The sequence below is a fragment of the Larus michahellis genome, chromosome 4 (genome assembly GCF_964199755.1).
Source record: "Larus michahellis chromosome 4, bLarMic1.1, whole genome shotgun sequence".
Taxonomy (NCBI): Eukaryota; Metazoa; Chordata; class Aves; order Charadriiformes; family Laridae; genus Larus; species Larus michahellis.
Genome location: NC_133899.1, coordinates 50136690 through 50157565, shown reverse-complemented (window position 1 = coordinate 50157565; position 20876 = coordinate 50136690). Strand labels below are relative to the sequence as shown.

Genomic DNA, 20876 nt, shown 5'->3' with positions numbered 1-20876 from the left:
GATCTCTCTGCCTCCTTGGCCTCATTCTGTAGCGTTAAACTGTGCAGAATAACTCCAGCTTGTTCCGTAGCCTGGAATATTTGACAGCAGCTTGAAGAAATAACTCATATTTTTTCCATTCCCTCACTGTCAGGTCTTTACAAAATTATTTGCTTATTTTAGCATTCATGGCTGCTGGGAATTCACAGATTCTGCTGTAATGAGAGACATTTGCTTGCAGTCCCCCACAGAAGAAACAGAGCGTACTTTTTAGTTTTATTTGGCCTGGTGAATATTTTTAGTTGAAATTCCGTTACCTCCATTTTCTTATCGTGGAGCTGGAACTGTGCAGCATTTATTCATGGCTGGATACATAAATTAGAAGTAGGCATTTTCTTGGGAGAGTGTTTTCTTCCATCTCACACCAAAAAGGACTTTAAAGAAAGTCCTGCCTCAGGAATTCCCTCGAAAGCATGAACCCTACTGTAAATGCATTACGCTAATTCCAGGCCATGAGTTCTCAAATTTCTCAGCATGAAAATCAGGCTTTTCACATGGCATTTAAAGACTTGTTTTAATGTGTCAGTTAACCTGAGCTGCAGGGAAGCCTTTAAAACACAGCTACATTCTGGAGACTTCACCTACCACGAGACTAGCATTTCTCCTCACAGAGCTGGCATCTCCTCTTGCTCCTAGCGATGGATCATTACCTGGTTTTAGCTTGGTCTAATGCAGGCAGCCAAAAGAGGATACAAAATCTGCTAATTTTTCCCACTCCAGGCTTTATGCTTTCCACTTATTTTACTTTATCTGCAGAATATCTACCCTGAGGTAGTCTTTAGTGTCCCTATGCTCCCTTCCTCCAAATCCTCCTTGCAATCTGCTTCTACCCATTTGCCTTTACAAAACTAGTGAGCAAGTGTAAGGAAAATTATTTTTTGAACATTTACTGACCGACAATTTTAGCCTTCATCCACCTTCTTAAGCTACTTGCTCGCTCCTTCTCTCACCCACCCTTCTTATGCTACTTGTTTTCTCCTTCTCACTTGTTTTCTTAGAGCAGACTCTTTCAGGAAATAGACTTTTTGCTTACTGAACGTTTTGAAAGCACCTAGCATGCTGTGAGCTCTGCCTTAATCCACAAAATAGCTCCACCATCTCTTGCCATTGTCAGCAAACCACGTAGCAATGGCAGCCAGGGACAAAAAGTGTTGTAACTTGCATGAAACAGAGGAGAGAAAACACAAGTTGCCAAAGAGAAGAACTCAGAGGAGGCAGACAACACATGTTTTCTTGATGAAGTCAGATTAACCTAAATAACGTGGGGTCCTCCCACGCTGCTACCTGCTCATAGAATAAATAAGGATGCTGGGATTACAGGAAGGTTTGTGATGCGCAAAACCTCAGCTCCATCACCTTGCTATCATTTCACAGATTGTTTCATAGACTTTGAGGTTAAAATGTTATGACTGTTTACTTTGCCTACCCGCAGAGCACAGGCCACAGAAAATTGCTGTTCAATTTATACATCAAGTCTACGCATTCTGTTTGTTCAATATATACAGTCTAAACCTATCTGGCTTTAACTTTCTGTGGTTGGATCATGGTATTTCTGTTTCTGAAGGGTTAAAGAGAGGTCTCTGGGTGGATAAATCATCAGGCAGAAATACCACACATACGGGCAACCACATGCTTGCAGCCAGTGCTTTCCTTCATCTGATCCACATAATCACCTGCTATTTTATGCTTCCAGTGTTACCTTTGTTTCTTGACCTTAAAAGATTCTAACTTTTCTGAATCTTTTGACTACTGTACCTATGCAGAGTGACAAACTTCTGTAGAACAGCATGCTTTGACACAAATTACAGATCTCTTCAGGAGTTGAAAGAGTGGCCCATAGACTAGTTAATTAACCTGTTACCCTAAAGAAACAGACAGCATGGACATAGTTCCATATCAGTAGATTTCCAAACCCTGAGAAAATATCTCTAAATGGGAAATTTCCAAAGTCTAAAAAAAAAATCTGAGATGTTACCTGCACACTGCAGCTAACTCTTTGTTGCAGTTACCTTTCCATTCAATAAATTTTTTCTGATGGATATAATCCTTATGAAATTCTAAGCCTCTCAGGAAGTTATGCGACTTTCCCAGTAGTGGACGCTTGGTCATAATGTCCTGAAACATTTCATACAACTTCCCTGACAAACAAGACGGAGGCTCGATGATAGTGACATCCTCCTCGGGGGAATGCTTTTCTGAAATAGAGAAGGAACTGTGAGAAAACACATCAGCAATCTGTTCTGCTGGGCACCTTTCCTGGCTCGCTGCCCTTGCTGTCTTCCTGTGTGTCCCTCCCCTTCCAGTTTCTTGCAGTCTGCTTGAAAACATATGCACATGACCAATCCCATTTAAACAAAGAGATATTTGGTTTTGTTTAAAGCAAGCACAGCTTTTGTCTTTTACTCTTCCAAATGACACACTTGCTTTGTACTTTTGCCTATAAAGAAGTAAAAGTAACCCTCTCATTTGCAGTCACGGGAGGAGTCATTCAACAGACCATGAGCAAATTTTAAATGAAAAACATTTGTAACTAGCATGAAGTGTGCCTCTGGTTAAAAATAAATAAAATAAAATAAAATAAAATAAAATAAAATAAAATAAAATAAAATAAAATAAAATAAAATAAAATAAAATAAAATAAAAATATCACATAGTGATCATTCTGATACAGGTCAAAACCATGCTGGAAAATCCAGAGTGAGGCAACACAACATGCAGTAATTTAGGCAGAATATGTGAGAGATTATTTACAAACAGTAGCAATAGCATATCTTTCTTGATCTTCTCCTGAATAGGAAACACTGTCTGGTCAAAAAAAAATTACTGATTTTGAAACTCTTACCTATATCTACCATATCTTTGGCCCATCGTTCCCAGAATTCATTTGAATTTGAGGACCAGTACAAGCCATCCAGCAAATTCCTAGTAAAGATGTTTGTCCAAAGACCTGTAAGTCAAACCACATGGAAAAATACTGCACCACCACACGTTAACCACTGACTATTACAAGTATCCATGCTACATATTATTGGTCCACGTGAACTGGCCCGGTCATGACACAGATTGAGCAGTAGGTCTCAGAGGGTTCAAACATACTGGTGTCAGCCCTTCAGTGCTCTTTCTCAAGAGATAACTACACACAGACCATTCACTGTATAGTACAGAGTAACACAGAGGTATCAGTCACCCAAACAACATTTCAGAGTGTTCACTGGGTACTTGGGCTCTTGTGAAAGAAAGCAGGCTTTGAAAGCGTGGTGAAGCCAATATAAGCTTAAGGCCCTCCTTTAAACTGATTTATTCTCTAAATTGATCTGAGACCCATTTTTTCCTTTCAGGCATGTTTTATTTCTGTGGAGTTCAACTGGTCCAGGACCAAAACAGAATTCATTCCATATGTGAGTCTGCTTTTGGAAAAGAACAAACTATCCTTTGTCATTAAGCCCCATGCCAGGTACTCACATGAGGAACAAATCCAATCTCGAGCAGACTTCACAGTGAGGAAAATAGGATTTTTGTCTCCACTGGACCCTTGGTTTTGGTATCAAAAGCTAAAATTCTGACAAGGATTTACAATCTGCCCAGGGCAGATGGATTGCTCTAACTAGCTGCTTTTCCCCTTTTCACCTTTTGAGGCAGAACAGCCAGTCAAAGCAGTTGTTGAAGGTTAAAAGGGCTTCCTTCATCCTTATGGGCAGGGAAGATTAGTGACACCATTCTCAACCCACAAAGCTCAGATGGTTCTCATCTTTGTGGGTTGTTCTAGATGAGTTATATTTTATTTTCAGCTCCTTCCAGTTCTACCCCAGCAATGTGTTGCCTAGAAATACGGTTGACGAAATTGAAGAGCTGATGACTGGTCAGAGAAGGAAGGCTTATTATGTCCTCAACTTGCCTTCTCCACCTTCTTGTTTGGTTCAGAAAATGGGAAGTGGAACCTTGCTGCAACTTTCCCAAATCTGCCCAGGTTAAAAGGGAGGACAGGAGGAAAGAAGCTTCACAAAGAGCAGAAGTGTACAAAAGGGGTAAAGATCCCATTGAATCAAGACCTAGAGCAGACCTGCTGGCAAGGAGTGTTGTACACAGACCAGTGGCTAGCTAGCACTACCATGTAGTATTTCTACCATGTTGTGAATAACTGCATTGCACTGCTAGGTCACCTTCCAGATAGCAGATCCGAGATTCTGGCAGCTTCTTCACTCGCCTTCCCATGAAGAACTCACTGTCAAAATATTCTGAACGAATAGAGGCTCCGTATTTTGGTATGGCTACCTCGTAAGGAGAGAACTCGGCCCACTCTACGAAAGAATTGACACATGGCATATTTACTATAATAAAAATAAGAAAACAAAACCCTCCCCTGTGAATAAAACTATCCACAAGCTCCATGGATCTTGCTTGCCTCAGCAGCTCTGTGCTATCAGTAGCTCTGTATTGCAAACTACATTGTCTAGTTCCATACAAACTGGGAGATGATTTGCATACAAAAGAAACCGTGTTTTTCACCTCAGAAAGAGTCTAATGTTACCTTCAAAAGCTTGGATTTATATTTCTATATAAAGATTCTGGAATCCCACTTGCCTCTCTAAATCAAGAGCATCAAACGTACAACATTAAAGTGTGATCTAACTTGCAAGGAATGACTGGCATGAAACCTCTGCTAACCCAAACCTGTCAGTCTACATGATACAACAAAGCAGCCTGAAGACACATCAGCTCCAAACTAGAAAGTATCACAGTGTGGGCATGGCCGTGCACTCTCCAGACTCAAGCTGTCCTGTACAGGTATTGCAGTAGAACAGTAGCTATAAACCTAACCAAATATAAGTACAAAGTGTGGGGTTTCTTTCCAGTATCTGCTCGTTTTAATACCTTTTGTTGAATGTATCCTGTGTCCACTTAAAGGGTATCATACCCATCATAGCAATCATACTCCACTCCATTTTCATACCCTCATCAGTGTAGTATTTAGGGAAATGACAATTACATTTCACAGCACCTCTACAAACTAAGGAACCATCAAAGCCATTCCACAGGTGTGGAACTGAGGCAGAAAAAGATCACATGATTTGCCCACACTCATTCAAAGTGCCTGTGGCAAAACTAGAACTTCAGCCCAGATCTTCAGAAATGCCCTGTTTATGCATGAGGTTGTTATTCAGCAGATCTGCTCTTTCTAATCAACACCCAGCAGTTGGCAAAAAAGACAAACATTTTACTAAAAGATGAATACTGGGCCAGGGCAAGCAACAGATGTGTTCCCCTGTCATTGTACATGCACACACACCCTCCCTCCAAATTCTCTTTAGTCCCTACCCAGAGTCAGAAGAAACTTTGGGAATACTTACCTCTAAATTTGAAGGTACTGAACTTTTCCTCTTTCACATTGAGGACCGCATAGAAAGGCAATGGATTTTGTCCATGCTCCAATGCCTTGCGCTGGTCTGTGAGCTTGTACTTTCTTGGCTAATCAAAGAGATTAAAAAATCACAGTAAACCTCTGGAAGAGTGTAAAGCAAAAACACTAACACAATCTACCTGAATATGGATAGACAACAGATGTTTTATAACCCAGAGGAATCTATGAGTCACATTTTTATAAGACACCTCTTCCTTCATGTTCCTGCACTTTCCTTCCTGGTTGCCTTTTTGATACCAAGTAACCTCTTCATTAATATCTAAGTGCCTTGATTGCCTGCATCCCACAGATCTTTACTAAGGCTGAGACACATGAGGACAGATTACTCTAGTTCTAAAGTGTCCAACTAGAAAAAGACTTTAAAAGACCTGACTTTTCAGGGGGAATCGCTCAGTTCTTTCTGAAAGTTTGCCTACTGAAGTTGCTAGCTGTTGGGCACCCTAGTACCGGGGCATCTTCAAACTATTAGCTCCCCTGGAAAATCCTGGCTATAAGATCCTCTGTCATTGTTTACAAATCACACTGGGGTGCCTCAGTCACTTTGGATTTGTTCCACACATTACATCATGCCCTCAAAGAATAAAGCTCTAAAGAAAATGAGTGGATGTTTCCCAAATGTGTGGCAGGACCACATACATACCCGTTCATGTAAGAACATTTCCTGAACAAGTGACCACAGAGTTGTAAAAGATGACACATGTCCTGCTTTTGCCCTTTCAGCGAGTTCCTTGTGATAATACTTCAGATGCTCTATAGACATAAGGTTGAGCTTGCATTTTGTCACTTGTTCTTTTACTGCCTTAAGTGGTGCCTCCAGACTCTTCTGTGACCAGTCAGCATGCTCATACAGATCTGCTAGGGTCCTGAAGAACAGAAATGTGAGAAAATCATCCATTTATTCAGATAATTTGGGAAAATTACTATATTTAACCTGCCATTTTAATCAAAGAAGAGAATCGGCAAACCTAAACTGAAGTTATGATCGAGAGCCAACAGTAATAGCTTTACCAGGGAATCACGGAATTTTTCAGAGTTGGAAGGGACCTCTAGAGATCATCTAGTCCAACTCCCCTGCTAAAGCAGGATTGCCTAGAGCACATTACTCAGGACTGCATCCAGGCGGGTCTTGAAAATCTCCAGAGAAGGGGACTCCACAACCTCCCTGGGCAGCCTGTTCCAGTGCTCTTGTCACCCTCACTGTAAAGAAGTTTTTTCTTATATTTGATCGGAACTTCTTATGTTCCAGCTTGTGCCTGTCACCCCTCGTCCTGTTACTGGGAACCACTGAAAAGAATCTGGCTTCATCCTCCTGAAACCCACCCTTTAGATACTTGTAAACATTAATAAGGTCTCCCCTCAGTCTTCTCTTCTCCAGGCTAAAGAGTCCCAGCTCTCTCAGCCTTTCCTCATAAGGGAGATGCTCCAATCCCTCAGTCATCTTTGTTGCCCTATGCTGGACTCTCTCCAGCAGTTCCCCGTCTCTCTTGAACTGGGGAGCCCAGAACTGGACACAGTATTCCAGTTGTGGCCTCACCAGTGCAGAGTAGAGGGGGAGAATGACCTCCCTTGACCTGCTGGCCACACTCTTCCCTATGCAGCCCAGAATTCCATTGGCCTTCTTGGCGACAAGGGCACATTGCTTGCTCATGGATAATTTACTGTCTACCAAGACCCCCAGATCCTTTTCTTCAGAGCTGCTTTACAGCAGGTCCACCCCTAACCTATACTGATGCCTGACATTCTTCCTCCCCAGGTGCAGGACCCTACACTTGTCCTTGTTGAACCTCATTAGGTTCTTCTCTGCCCAGCTCTCCAGCCTGTCTAGGTCACGCTGGATGGCAGCACAGCCCTCTGAGGTGTCAGCCACCCCACCCAGTTTGGTATCATCAGCTTGCTGAGCATACACTCTGTCCTCTCATCCAGGTCGTTGATGAATACGTTAAACAATACTGGTCCAAGTATGGACCCCTGGGGGACACCACTGGTTACAGGCCTCCAACTCGACCCTGCTCCATTAATCACAACCCTCTGAGTCCTGTCACACAGCCAGCTCTCAATCCACCTCACTGTCCCCTCGTCTAGTCCACACTTCCTCAGTTTCTTAAGGAGGATGTTATGAGAGACAGTGTCAAAAGCCTTGCTAAAGTCAAGGGAAATGACATCTGCTGCTCTGCCCTCATCTAGCCAACCAGTTATAACATCATAGAAGGCTACGAGATTGGTCAAGCATGATTTACCCTTGGTAAATCCATGTTGACCACTTCCAATAACTTCCTGCTCTTGAACGTGCTTGGATATGACATCCAGATATGTAATATGACATTACATTCACTTATTAATAATGTAAGACTTTGAAAGAGATGCATCTCTCTCACTGTGTGGAAATGTAGTGTCACAGTCATTCCAAAAACAAATCTAATTTTCTATACGCACCATGTCGAGCCAGAAGCCCCGGTGACATAGGTAACACAGTCCAACAGATTCAGCTTCTGAAGAGCTAAGAGATGGCCAAACATAGCTGACATTGCTCTGAGGCCTCCGCCTGTTGCCATAACAGCTATTACTGGGACCTGTTCAAAACATAAGTATTATCTTCAAAAAGTTACTCAATTGCCTACTTGGAAAAGTGTAATTACAGCTCTTATAATTTCCTCAGCAGACTTCATTGGAGGACAATGAAATGAAATCTGCATTCAGCCAGCCTTTACCAGTACCTTCTTTAAATTAACCTTCAGATACTCAGTGGGTTCCCTCAACCCCAAAGCTTGGATGAGTTTGAATATGCAGTGATTTTAACCTTCCTTCCTTCCCTTGTTCTTTATAATTGGAATTGCAATGATTAATAATAGATAATGATATTATTCTATTACAAATAACAAAAATTTCAATAAATGTAATTAAGAATGGATTCAAGAAAGTCCTAAGCAGAGTTCAGAAAAAATATATTAAGCAAACAAAATGATTCTTTGGACAGCATCCATTCAACAAATACAATTCCAGCAAGAAAATAAGTGTTCACTTAAAAATTCACCCTGGATCTTGGCAACAAAACATACTTCAGCTGGAGCTTGTTATAAAATGTTCTTTCTTCACCCTAAAGGATTTTGACTTTTTGTGAAAAGTGTTCTGAAAATGAAGAAAAAAATGTAAGCCTAAAGAAGGGACATTACAGCAATTTCATAAATATCTGTGTGAGGTGAATTTCAAATACTCCTGTTTCCCTACTTGGTTTGGGTTGTCTGGCTAGGCTGTGTATAAAACAATGTACCAATGCCTCATATCTTGCTGACCCGCTGCTTCATACTGTTGGAAACTCTGGCTTTGAAGAGTGGTATAGTATGTCCTTGGGAATTTGACCCATTGAAAAGAATGGAGGCATGAATAGCTGAGCTGAAATTTTAGATGAGTATGGGGTATGCCACACTGAGAACTTCTGTTCCACTGCCATTCAAATCAATGGGTTTGTCATCAACATGCCAAAACTACTAGAAATTTGGTGGGGAGTTGTGCCAATCCTAATTCAATAGACCCACACCCCATGCTTGGATTCCAACTCACAGACCTCGTGTCCATGTAGATCTCTTTCCAGATGAAGAACCCTTTTCAGGGCACTGGCAACCACTCTCTTCCTTTTTTGCAAGAATTCTTGCTCTTCTCGGCACAGATCATACCCTAAGCGCACATCTAGTTTCTCTGTGCTGAAACATAAATAAATCCAGAGGCACAGGATTGGTGTTTAAAATTGACATGGATCTACTTTCAGCAACTCCAGTCTACTAAATATCATAAAAAATCATGATTCACTGTTTAGATTTAGAGACAGAAATGCAGCTTCCAGTTTCAAAGAAATAACTGCTTTGCTTCAATGTGGTCTATTTTCTGATGTTTCAATGTAAGTTTTACTGCCAGCTAAGGATAGCAGATTTGAAAAAAGAAAGGCTTCTTTGTGTCTTTCAGCAGCTTTGTAAGCTGAATCCTTTCTCTTTCTGCTTCATATAATTTCTGAGCAAAGGGTGACTTGAACCTAACAAGGACTTTCACAGGGATTTGTACCACAGATTTATACAGAAACAGTACAATGGAAAAGATATTCAAATAACTTTGATTTTTTTGTTGTCTGTCTCATTATTTTACAGTGTAAAATCTTGTCTTCCCTAGCTTGTGCTTCTCTCTATTGATATCACCACAGCCACAAACCTACTTTCTTGAGAATACCTGTGTGGTTTGTATAATGTACGGACTCTGGATGTTTTGCTTATTTCAAGTTCCCTTCTTCCTGCTTCACTGGCCTTTTGAAGAAGCCTCCAATCTCAGTCGTTGGTTCTTTGACACAAAGGACACTCAGTGACTAGGTTTCTCACTATTTGAAATACTCATTTTTTTTTTTTTTGCATCTTGGCATGATGACTCTTTTGTTCTAAGGACATTGAACTTTGATCTGTTGAGGTGGCTCTTTAATGGTGACTTAACTATTGTTATATTTTGCCTCTAGTCTTGTGCGTTCCTTGTATCTAAATAAAGGATACTCCCTTCTTGAATTCACAGTTCAAAGAGCAATAAAACCTTTAGAGAAAAAAACAGTCCTCTTACCAATCATTTAGCAGGAGGTACAACTGCAGTGGCACATTCTGTAAACAAAGAAATGAGAGCAGGAATGTGAATGACTGGGAAAAAGGGAAGGTTTGAAACCCAGATTTTCAGTGCCTCCTGGAATGCCCCACCATTACCGCCCTGCACATATTTTTTTTTTTGAAAACTGAAGTGGGAAAGAGAAGGAAAGCAACTAAACACCAAACATATACTGCAGAGAAGCAAAACAGGCAGGAGTCGTCTAAGTGGCTAGATGAACAGGCTGTGAAACAGGATTTCTTCATTACTGCGAGTATAACTCCACGAACCATCCTAACTCAGTAACAGCATCACATTGCCACCCTCCTATTCTTGAGGATGAAGAGCAGCAGCCAAAGACAGTGACAGAAGAGGAAATACAAGCCACCACATCCTTCCAAAAAGTTACTGGAGGTAAAAAAGGATCCAAACAGAGGGGTGGGGAATCACTAGTGGTGAAAGAGACATTCATTCTCTTTACGGGAAAGACTGCTGAGAAACCCTTCTCCTCCTATTTTTGCCCCTCATTTGCTGCAAGTTCTGGGAAAGGATGTCTGGTTATTGTTAACAGATCCATCTGGCCACACAGCAGCATTACTGCAGCTTTTAAAGCCACTTAAGAGTTGTACCTATCCACCAGTCACCATCATGACTGTACACATAGAAGAACGTGACAGAATTGTTTCTGAGGGTAAGATTCAACTCATCTAACTTTAGCCATTTAGGTATATAGACTGAGCTAGCCACCCGGGCCTGACAAGAGCAGTGTGGTGTCCCAAAGCCTTGCTAGGGGTATTGAATATTCTCCTTTAACTGTGTAATGACAACAGAGGTTGGTCTGAAATGCATCTAAAACTGGCCAGGACGAATTCCCAGTTACTGATTTTATCGACAGAAACCTGATACTTCTCTGAGAAAACTAACCTTTTTCACAGAAAACTTATATTTGCACAAAATTCTCACTCAGACTTACTAATAGATTTTTTTTAAAAAATGTTATGGTGTTAAATACTGAGGGTTACTCTACTCTTCTCTCCAAAAGATCATATAAATGGTGAGGCACTTACATGTCTTACAGGGAGGGTTACTTTCACTTTATGTCCAACAGGGAGAAATTTCAGCGGTACTGTTAAAGTGTCACTTAAATTGCTGTTGTCATCTTCCTTATCAGAAACTTTCTACAGAGAACAAAAAACATGGTTTTTATTCACAGAATAGAAACAATCCAGTTCTTTACTGTTTGGGTGACAAACAAAACAAGAATTTTGGAAATAAGCAAGCAGTATGAACAGTGATATTGTATAGTGCCCATTACCTGCAGCCTGACTTTTAGAACTGGCTCCCAGGCCTTCACGCAATGGAAGTAGAAAGTATCTGTGTCCTCTGTAGTCTTCTGTGTTCCCTCATGAGACGCAGGCACCGTAAGCACGAGATTTTTACCCTCTAGTGAAAACAGATTTGTTTAGAAAATACTGCTGTTCAGGCAAAATAGCTAACGAAGTTGGCAAACTTTCTGCTGGAGTCATTCTCTGTGATAATTCCTCCGTAAGCTGCCACACTGGCAAGTCTCCTACAGCACAGGAACTGGTAGTCCTGCCTTTACCCCATAGCTTGGAGTGCTCTCATTGTCAGCACCCTCTCATACTTCCACCAGCCAAGTTTACTGTGTCCAAACTTGATAGCTTCAGGGAAAAGACACAGAGATCAGCATTACAATGAAGGCAGTTCAGGGACTTTCAATTGCGTTACATTTTATTGTCTTTAGAACATTCTTAGTTGCCTCTGTATCCTAAAGTGCCTTCATCTGGGTCTGAATGACTATGACAGGGTTGATTTGGTCATGTCCTTGCTTCACAGAGAAATTGGCATACCTTGCAAATATTTCCTGCTTTCATTAATGTCCACTTGCGCTTCCAAGCAGCAAACCTCACGGGCCTGTAAAAGACCGGAGTGGAGAAGTGTGAAGATAGCAAATGCCACATCTGCAGTAAATAATGAAACAACATGCAGACAACAAGTACGTATAATACAGAGCCAACTAAACTGGTCTCAGTGCTGGAAGCAATCCAGCTGCACAAGAGTAAATTCAGAGCTCATTATCCCAGGACAATAGCCCAGTTACGCTGCCTCAGAACTAGCTTGTCCATACAGGGGCACATTGTCAGAGGTTGTTATACCCATTCAAATTATTCCAAAACCAGAAAACTCTGTACAACACACTGTTGCCAAAACAGCTACACATATATCTGATAATTATTTAGGAAGGGTGGGGGACAACACCTGATGATGAGTTTCTGTGTATTGTGGCAGTGATTAGTCTACAAGGCATCTTCTGCTGGTCCTGATGTAGGGAGATCATTGGATTTATTCCACCCTACCCTCCATCTGAGTCATTCCAGTTCACCTTTAATAAGTCATGCCAGGACAGCTTTCCAAGCCATTTCAGGAACAATGCATGCCAATCATTACAGCTCTTATGCCTCACACAGAAAATGAGGGGGAAAGAACACAATATGTGTTACTTCGCCTCAGGGGTATTAAAGGCTAGCATCTGGAAATCATGCACAGGCTTGGAGTGGTTGGCATGAAGTACTTTGTACTCCTTAGCTGCTGGGCCAGCCCAAGGAGATAGGTAATGTACCACATGCTGACTAATAGCGAAGGAGGACTCTATGTTTCAACGACTAAAATAACTCTTTATTAAAAAACTCATTTCCCAAAAGGCTGTTACACTAGATAACCCTCCAGTCATAAGGACACTGAATACTTACTATTGCCTTCTACAGACTCACCCCTTTTATAACCTTTGTTTTTCCTGCCAAGTGCCATACTGTATCGCATGAAACACAAGCAGTTTTCACTTTGAACATCAAGTACGGGGTTCTGCAACATTAACAAACCACAGCTGGGCAAAATATTGACATCCGTAATACCTGAGGACTTCAAGAAACACAGCTTCTATTTCTGCATGGAGGGGGCAACATAACAAATGGGAATCATCCCACATCTTTCACTTTATAATGCACGCTATACTCTTATCTATCGTGGTAGCTTCTGTTCTCTTTATAAAATGTCAGATGGTTGGGGGGAAGAGGAGACAATCAAAATGAAGGAAAAGTCACTCCAAGCTGAATTCGCATGTGAACCTTACCACTAAGACATCATTGGTAATGACATGCTCTGGAGGGCCAGGACTGAAAAAACAGAATCAAAAAACAAACAAAATCTGTGTGAGTATCTGGTATTTTTAAAAAATAGTAGTTTTATGACCTTTCCTACTTAAAATTAAATATAGTTATGTTAGTATCACAATTTGTTTTCTAAAAGGCGTAATACATGATCACCTGAACCAAAATATAGTAGCCAAACAAGAAGAAAGGCAGGAGAGCCCATAAAAATACCAATGCTTACAACTATATGCTAAGATACAGCAGAACAAAGACATATTGGTCTATGTGGAATCATGTCCTGCTATTAACAAATGACCATATGACTTGGAGAAAGCAAAGACTACTATTAATGTATTCTGCAAATACTTATTAGGAAAGACATTTCTGACTGTTCCAGATTATAATTTACAACCGATCATAAATGAACAGCAAATAAGAATTAGCTCCCATTGTGCTATATGTATGACTGGAAAACACAGAGGTAAGTAATAAAAACTCTTTGTCCCAGACATTTTTACCTTGTAAGACCTAGGACTGTCATCGAATGGATGTAGGTATTTAATACTATGAGTAACCTATAGAGTCTACTAACAGTATCTCTCATTAAGGCCAATACTCTAACATCACTGTGTTACACACAATCATAAGTGCTTTCACATATCTGAAGGGAACATTAAAGTGATGTAGTATGTAATCTTTCACTTTCTTAAAGTCCAGGGTATTTCACCAAGCACCACTTCCAGCCTTAAAACTTCTATTTCAGCTGTAGAATGTACTTAAATGTAAATAATTAAGATGGAGAATCCACCACATGCCTTGTAACTTGAACGTTAAAAGATATTCCTCTTATTTCTAGTCTGAATCTACTTAATCTAGTATCCAAGTACTGCATTTCATTCTGCCCTTTTTATATATCTGGCTGCGACTGCTTCCACATTTGCAGGAGATGCTTATACCATCTCTTGAGGTATCTCTCACAGATAAATTAAATAGATTTTCTTGACTTTCACTGTGGGAGAAATCAACCAAGAACACCAATGATTTTCTTCTGCAGCTTTTCCATGTTTAAGAACAAGAAGCCTTATTTACAGTTCTTTCTTCTAATCATGCAGTTAGTCAGTTTTGACTGGACTATATTCCTTTTTTTGGTAATGCTAAGCTCAAAAATGCCAGATGAGAGATAAAGTTTATTTTATGGGATTTGTTCTCCTCCAGACAATGTTGATTATCACTTTGAGGGGGATGGTCTTAATTTTATTATTTGTTGATTGCATGTTTTTTCAGTTTAACTAAACTATTGCCAAATGAGTGGCTTTTTTAATATTGTCTACATAGTTCTATGTATATATCGTGATAATAACACAAGACAAGTTTTCCAGTCTTTTAGAAACACCCCAGTGTTCTAGGCATTGTTCAATTAACATTAACAACTTGAAGAGCACCGCTGTTAACTTTGGCACGCAGCTGGTGTACAAGTTATCACATTGTGCCAATGTTACTACATTTCCACAATCAGGATATGCATGTTGAACAGAAGGTAAGATTTGTATGAAAAACATTGAAAGTCAGAATTAGCTGGGAAAATTAAGGTAAAAAAAAAGTTTGAAACTGTAATTTCAGCTCACTGCTGGGAGGGAGAGCTGGAAGAAGTTCCCCTTTCCCTGAGATATTATTACTCCCTGGCAGATATATACCTTTCAGCTTTGGAATTTTACTCACATTCTTTCCATCCAGAATTCTACTTCCAAACTTTCCCATTTCTTAATGCACCTCTCTTTCTAAAAAGAAAAGGGTAAAATAAATATGGATTATTGGAGGCTGCAAGAATTTGGCAGTATAGACACACCTGAAAAAGCACTTCCATGGCTGACATCTCTTCTGCTAATGTTACCAAAAAAGCTGAGTGTTACCTCTTTCCAATGCTGAGATTGCAATGGAAACCACAGGCTTATGAAAGGCACATAAGATTAATATTCTCCCATTGTGGGATATGTAGAATTATACACATTTCCAAAGATACAATCAGAGAGGGAAGCTTGAATGAAACAGACATATAATGGCTTTCTGCAAAGATGGTGTGCACAGGTAAGGCACTGAAGCGCAGCAACAAATGTGACTAACGCCAGTGTCATTTCCATGTACAAACCATTTAAAGTACACTCACACTGAATCCAGAAGAGATGGAATAGGCAAGAATACTCTGGACCGAGGTAGCTATTGAAAGATTATATTTCCCAGTGACTCACTCACTGGCTGAGAAGTGCAGAGTCCCAGGGAAGATCCAGCTTTCAGCATTTGGGAAGTAGCTGTTCTTTTGGGTATGGACTGTCTCCTTCCTGCAATGAGCCTGTAGCCACAGCTCAGATAAGCCCAGGAGCTGCCACAGACCTATCCCAGCTTCGTTCTCTGGACAACTCTCTTTCATGGGCTCCTTAACACAATACCAAAGACGTTAGTAGAACAGGCATCCCTTTACTATGGGCTAGAGAAATCTGAATCACCTAGAAGGAAACGCAGCATGAGCACCCACAGGAGAAGCCTGAAAGAATCATTTAATTCAAGTGGCGAGTGGTTGTCTTCATGTTTTCAATAAAAAGTTGCCATTTAAGAGGAAATGTCCTCTAAGCACGGCAAAAGTGCATAAAGCGAAAGGCAAGGAAGTTATTTATTTGCATTATAAAAGATAAAAATGGCTATGTACAGATGCTCCCTGTTAACATATTTTGCCTCCATGGAAAGGATGGGCATGAGAGAGAAGCTGCTTCATTTTCTGAATCTGTGAAAAGAGATCAATGAAGTCACAAAAATCCAGCACAATGATATCTGTTTGGATGAGATATTGATAATGACATATAAGGATATGTGTTTATGCAGACCCAAACCCCACTTAACATGGAAGCCAATGTGGACAATGAGGTCTTGCCAATCTCTCCCTCTGTTTTCTTACCTCTGATTTCAAAGCAAATGTCTCACGGAGTGTCTCCCCAGGTCTGATTCTAGCAACATTAAAAAGAACTGTGAACTGCATGTCATCTTTGGTGAGTGGATCTTCATCACACACTGCCAGTTCTAAAATGTTCTGGTAGTAAAAGAAAATAAATAAGAACTCTTATTGAGCTTCTGTTACACAGAAACAAAAAAGTGGTTATAGACTTTTGCAGCTGTTGACTAACACAGTGGTAAGAGTAAAGAAATGTGTGCTTTCCTTCAGGAGTCTGCTTATGTGGAACACCATCATTAAACCCAACCTTGGGAAACTTATCATGAAATAGAAGACAGCTACCTACAACAGAGAGCTTCCACTACCCTGAGACAGAAAAGGTGTCAGTGCTCTGCATCACACTGATAACCCGCCCAAGGAACACACTCAGTTTCTTCATCCCCAAAGTTCTCTTAACTACATAGCTTAGGGTAGGATTAAATTTGCTGTCTACACCACAGGAACTCCTCTACCCTTCCCTTACAACCAGTGGAGGGAAAGCTCTTTCCAAATTAACCATCTAAAATAATCCAGATGAAGCATGCTACAGCAAGTACTTATTTCTCTCAGGTGACAACAAAGGGAATCTGGACTAGCTCACATGTAGGCATTAATATCACCGATGTCTATAACTAGCTGAGGGGAACACTGCTGCATATGTCTACTGTTTTGTGTTAACCAGTCGGTTCTGTTACACAAGTATTTTCTTAAGTTAATTAGCACAGTTGATCAACAGGGTGTCAACTGAGGATTCCCAACAATCGCAAATGGTGACATTTCTATTTTTTACTACCTCAACTTCCCTCTGGATCCTAAAGTAGAAAGTCTCATTCCAGACAGGGTTGTCAGAATTCTTGATGGTTTTGGTCTGAAGCTTTACGTTTGAAGCAGATGGCAGCCACAAGCGCACGTAGCAGTCTGATGCAGTCACTGCAGTAGAGAAAAATTAAAAACCTGATGCCAATGTTATAGATTAAAAGCAGGACAAGGCCATGATCCTGAAGACTAATAAATATTACTGCTTTTTTAAAAATAAGTAAAGAGACCATCATTTGGAAGGAACCAAGAAAAACCATCTAATTCCTGGGTAACTACTAATCGCAAATGTACACATGCACACATGAAGTACACAAAGAGCCGTGTTTCCCACGTGAAGAGAAAGAGGTATAAAAGACCCCACTGACCATTTATTGGGCACAGTCCCTGCAATTCCAGTCAATGATGTTAAAAAAGTTTAACTGAAACTAGAGCCAGTTCCAAAAAGAGCTGTTAGGATGATTACAGGAAAGGAGAACACCTATTACAGAGAAGATCAGAGGAGACTGGCTTGCTCAGTCTAGCAACACAAACATGCGGAGGGGATATCACGGCTGTCTAGAAGGGTTAGGTGCTAGAGAAGATCTGTTGCAGCTAAAGGCCAGTGTAGGCCCCAGAACATGAGGGCACGACCAAATCGGAAATCTTCATCTCGCTTCCAGCCTACATCTACTCCTTATGGTTAGTGCAGTCAGTGCCTCGAGCAGCCATCCTTTGGGAAGAGCCAGGGTGGGAAAGTGCATTTACTTTGTGAAGCTTGGCAACGGAAATCTCCAAGGTGATGTCTTTCAGAGCTGGAGTCTGGACTTGACTGAAGATTTCCACTGCAGCCCGAGATGCCTAAATACTTCAGACTGGTATCAAGCAGTGAATAACATTGCCCCGCAAGGTTTTGGCAGGAAAGTGGAACTGTCCCTTCAATAGAGTAGATAGAAGAGATCATTGAAACTCAGAAATACAGGCCTCGTCACACTAACACCTTTCCAGTGTCTACCTCTGGATGTCGTTATGTGATATTTGCCACAGGAGTACAGGAAGCCCTTCAGCAGGCAGTTACTCAACCAGCGTGGGACTCGCTCCCTCTGGTCTCCCTTGCACCCAGGCACGGCCAAGGTTGTGCTCGGCCCTGCACGGCGAGATGCAAACAGTCTCAGCTGTGACTCAAGTAACTCACTGCAAAGTGATGCTTTTTTTGGCTAAACATGTCATTTTTCACTCGAGGAATACACAGGCCAGAGGTTTCAAGAGTGTGAGAAAAGGCAGCTCAAGGTCTCTGTCCCGACTGAGGAACTCATGGGAGACCTCTGCAAAAATGGCAACTGAAGGGCTGGTCCATAGTACGCCTTGAAAAGGAGCCATGGGAAGCTGTGAGGGTGAGACAATGAGTCAAAGAAGGTTGAATACAAAAGTACACAGAAAAGTCTGTTTTGCCTGCATGTTCAGCATCTGCTTAGAGCTCGACCTGCAGAGGCCCTCCTTAACTAGAAACTATCAATATCTAACATGACTGGTCATCTGAGGACAGCAAGAACCCTGAATGATACGGTATTTTTTAAATTCTCTGATTTACCTTTGATTATCATGTATAATTGATACATTTCAGTAAAAGGTTCCTAAATATGTGGCCAGTGTGGCAAAATTCCAGTTCATGATAGGATTTATACCCATTACAACCACCAAAACCAAACAACTCCAAGCAGATTTACAGATTGCAGTGCCCCCACAAGGTCTACCTTCCCTTATTGGCCAAAAAAATTCATCTGGGAGTCTTGATTTTTACCAGTTCCCTGAAATGCCACAAGATATGTCCTCCAATCTAATGATACCTCAGGCATTTGATCTAATTATAGCCCTGGCATTAGCACTTCTGTTGCTTTGCTTTATGCGCGTTGCTTGTGTACCTTCAGAACTTAGGAACATTGCTCATTGTGTAAACTCTGGAGGTGACTGAAAACACAATAAAACCACAACTCACACAAGTCTCTTGATTTGATGTTCTTGGCTTGTATGATTCTTACAGAAAGCATGTGGATGGGGCAAAACTTCATCTGCAGAGAAAACAAATGCAATTAGTTTTATCATCTCAGAATACAAAAATCATATGTACAGTACAGGTGACAGTCTGTCCTTGCTGTTTGTCTGTTTGAAGTGAGGGGACCTCCCTCCAGTGGAAGTACACCACGCTCAGAAGATAGCACAAATGCACACTGGGCTACTTGCTAAGTAGCTTGAGTGAGTGAAGATGGACAAAGAAAACACGGACTCAGACGATGGTACGGAAAGCTTTTGTTATCACCGTAGAGGTGCCTGTTTTCATAAAACCAGATGGTGTCGGCCATGGTGATGGTTGTACTGCCAATCTGGCAAGGGTCCTGTGCCACAGGTGGGTCAATTCCGGGCCTTTGGAAGGCAATACTAGGGGCTCGCAGCTGCCAGGACTGGGCCAGGACATGGCAGTTACCACGGTACTTTAAACTAGGACTAAATTCTCATGATACTCATAAGTAGGCCAAGCTCACCAAAAGGTATCTAGAGGAAGGCACTACTGAGTGAGTGAATGCACCATAAACCCAGCAGAGAACCTGCAGATGAAGAAAAAAGTGCCCTGCTTTGGAGGCATAACATCACAGAATCCCACATCATTAGGTATCTTGAAAATACCTAATGGGAATGGAACCACTTCCCTTCCAGACATGAGATTTATTTCTATCATAGGCAAAGCTATCGCTGTAATGCCTATTTCAAGTTACTTGTTCCTAACTCTAACAAAGAATTAAGCTTCTGAACTTAAGCTGGTCAGAAAGTATTTGTCATTTTTAAACGACATTGCAATAAACCTGAATAAAGACACATATACAGACATGATAATTTTAATACTGAAAGCATGAAAATATTTCCTTCTTTTTTTTAAATCGGAACATTTACATTTATTTTTCATTTTGAGTATTTTATGTATGTTTTGCATATTACCATGGCTTGTCACATACAATAAGCAATAATAGTATACAGTCCTGCTACCACTAATAAATTAAAACAGGGCCACACCATGTTGGAACTGTGCCATTATTTTGAATGGCAGCTTAAACTACACACTGACACATATTTATTTGTCTAAATGAAAGTATCCCATTACACTGTAACAGAATAATTTGACAATTTTATTTCGAAACATAGCACCATGATTAATTTTCCTGACACTGAAATGATTAACTGTAGAGATACAAGGAGCTGGATTAATTTCAGTTAATCTGAAATTCTTTTAAAACGGGGACTACTGGACATATTTATTAGAGATGAGAATAGCCTTCAGTTAGTTTCATTCAGGTTTTTTCAGAGGTAAATTACGTGACGTCAAATGGATACCATTTGAACTGTGAATTCGCACGTTCAAATAAAGGCTTAATATTAAATGTTATGATGTCACTTTTAAAGTTACACCCTTTTTAAATTAAGGGTTGCCCTGAGCAGAGAAACACCATTGTTAAACGTAAAAAAAAAAAAATCACAGATTACTCTGTCTCTTGGCCTCTTACTGGTTGATTGAAACACTTTTTGTATAAAAATTCAAGACGCATTCGTTTGTGCGTGACCAGAATAATTTCCACTATGTTTTCCTCCAATTTGAAACTGACACATTTAAAATCTGAGTTTAATGCATTACGGACATTGCAAGTTCCAACTGGGACGCTTTCATATTATTCCAGTTGCCCACTGCAAGAATTTGACTTTAATTTTCCCGTGCAAATAGTTATTTAACATAGATGTATTAACTGGGGCACTCAGTCAGCATTCCTAGTGGGTTTCATTAACATGAAATATTGGATTATGTAGCCAATTACAGGGC

At 40.6% G+C, this 20876-nt stretch overlaps 1 protein-coding gene across 1 annotated transcript in view; it reads right to left on the bottom strand.

Moving 5' to 3' along the window:
- PLA2G4B (phospholipase A2 group IVB) overlaps nt 1-20876 on the bottom strand; it is a 58480-nt gene that overhangs the window by 10057 nt on the left and 27547 nt on the right. Inside the window, exons 4-19 of the mRNA XM_074584639.1 lie at nt 19008-19080; nt 17010-17146; nt 16184-16315; nt 14956-15014; nt 13218-13260; nt 11938-12001; nt 11382-11509; nt 11134-11244; nt 10049-10086; nt 9021-9156; nt 7892-8028; nt 6099-6321; nt 5388-5505; nt 4200-4337; nt 2882-2986; nt 2049-2234 (exon numbers count right to left, since the gene is read on the bottom strand). Of these exons, the coding sequence (XP_074440740.1) occupies nt 2049-2234; nt 2882-2986; nt 4200-4337; nt 5388-5505; nt 6099-6321; nt 7892-8028; nt 9021-9156; nt 10049-10086; nt 11134-11244; nt 11382-11509; nt 11938-12001; nt 13218-13260; nt 14956-15014; nt 16184-16315; nt 17010-17146; nt 19008-19080 (1828 nt within the window). The remainder of the gene's footprint in view (nt 1-2048; nt 2235-2881; nt 2987-4199; nt 4338-5387; nt 5506-6098; nt 6322-7891; nt 8029-9020; nt 9157-10048; nt 10087-11133; nt 11245-11381; nt 11510-11937; nt 12002-13217; nt 13261-14955; nt 15015-16183; nt 16316-17009; nt 17147-19007; nt 19081-20876) is intronic.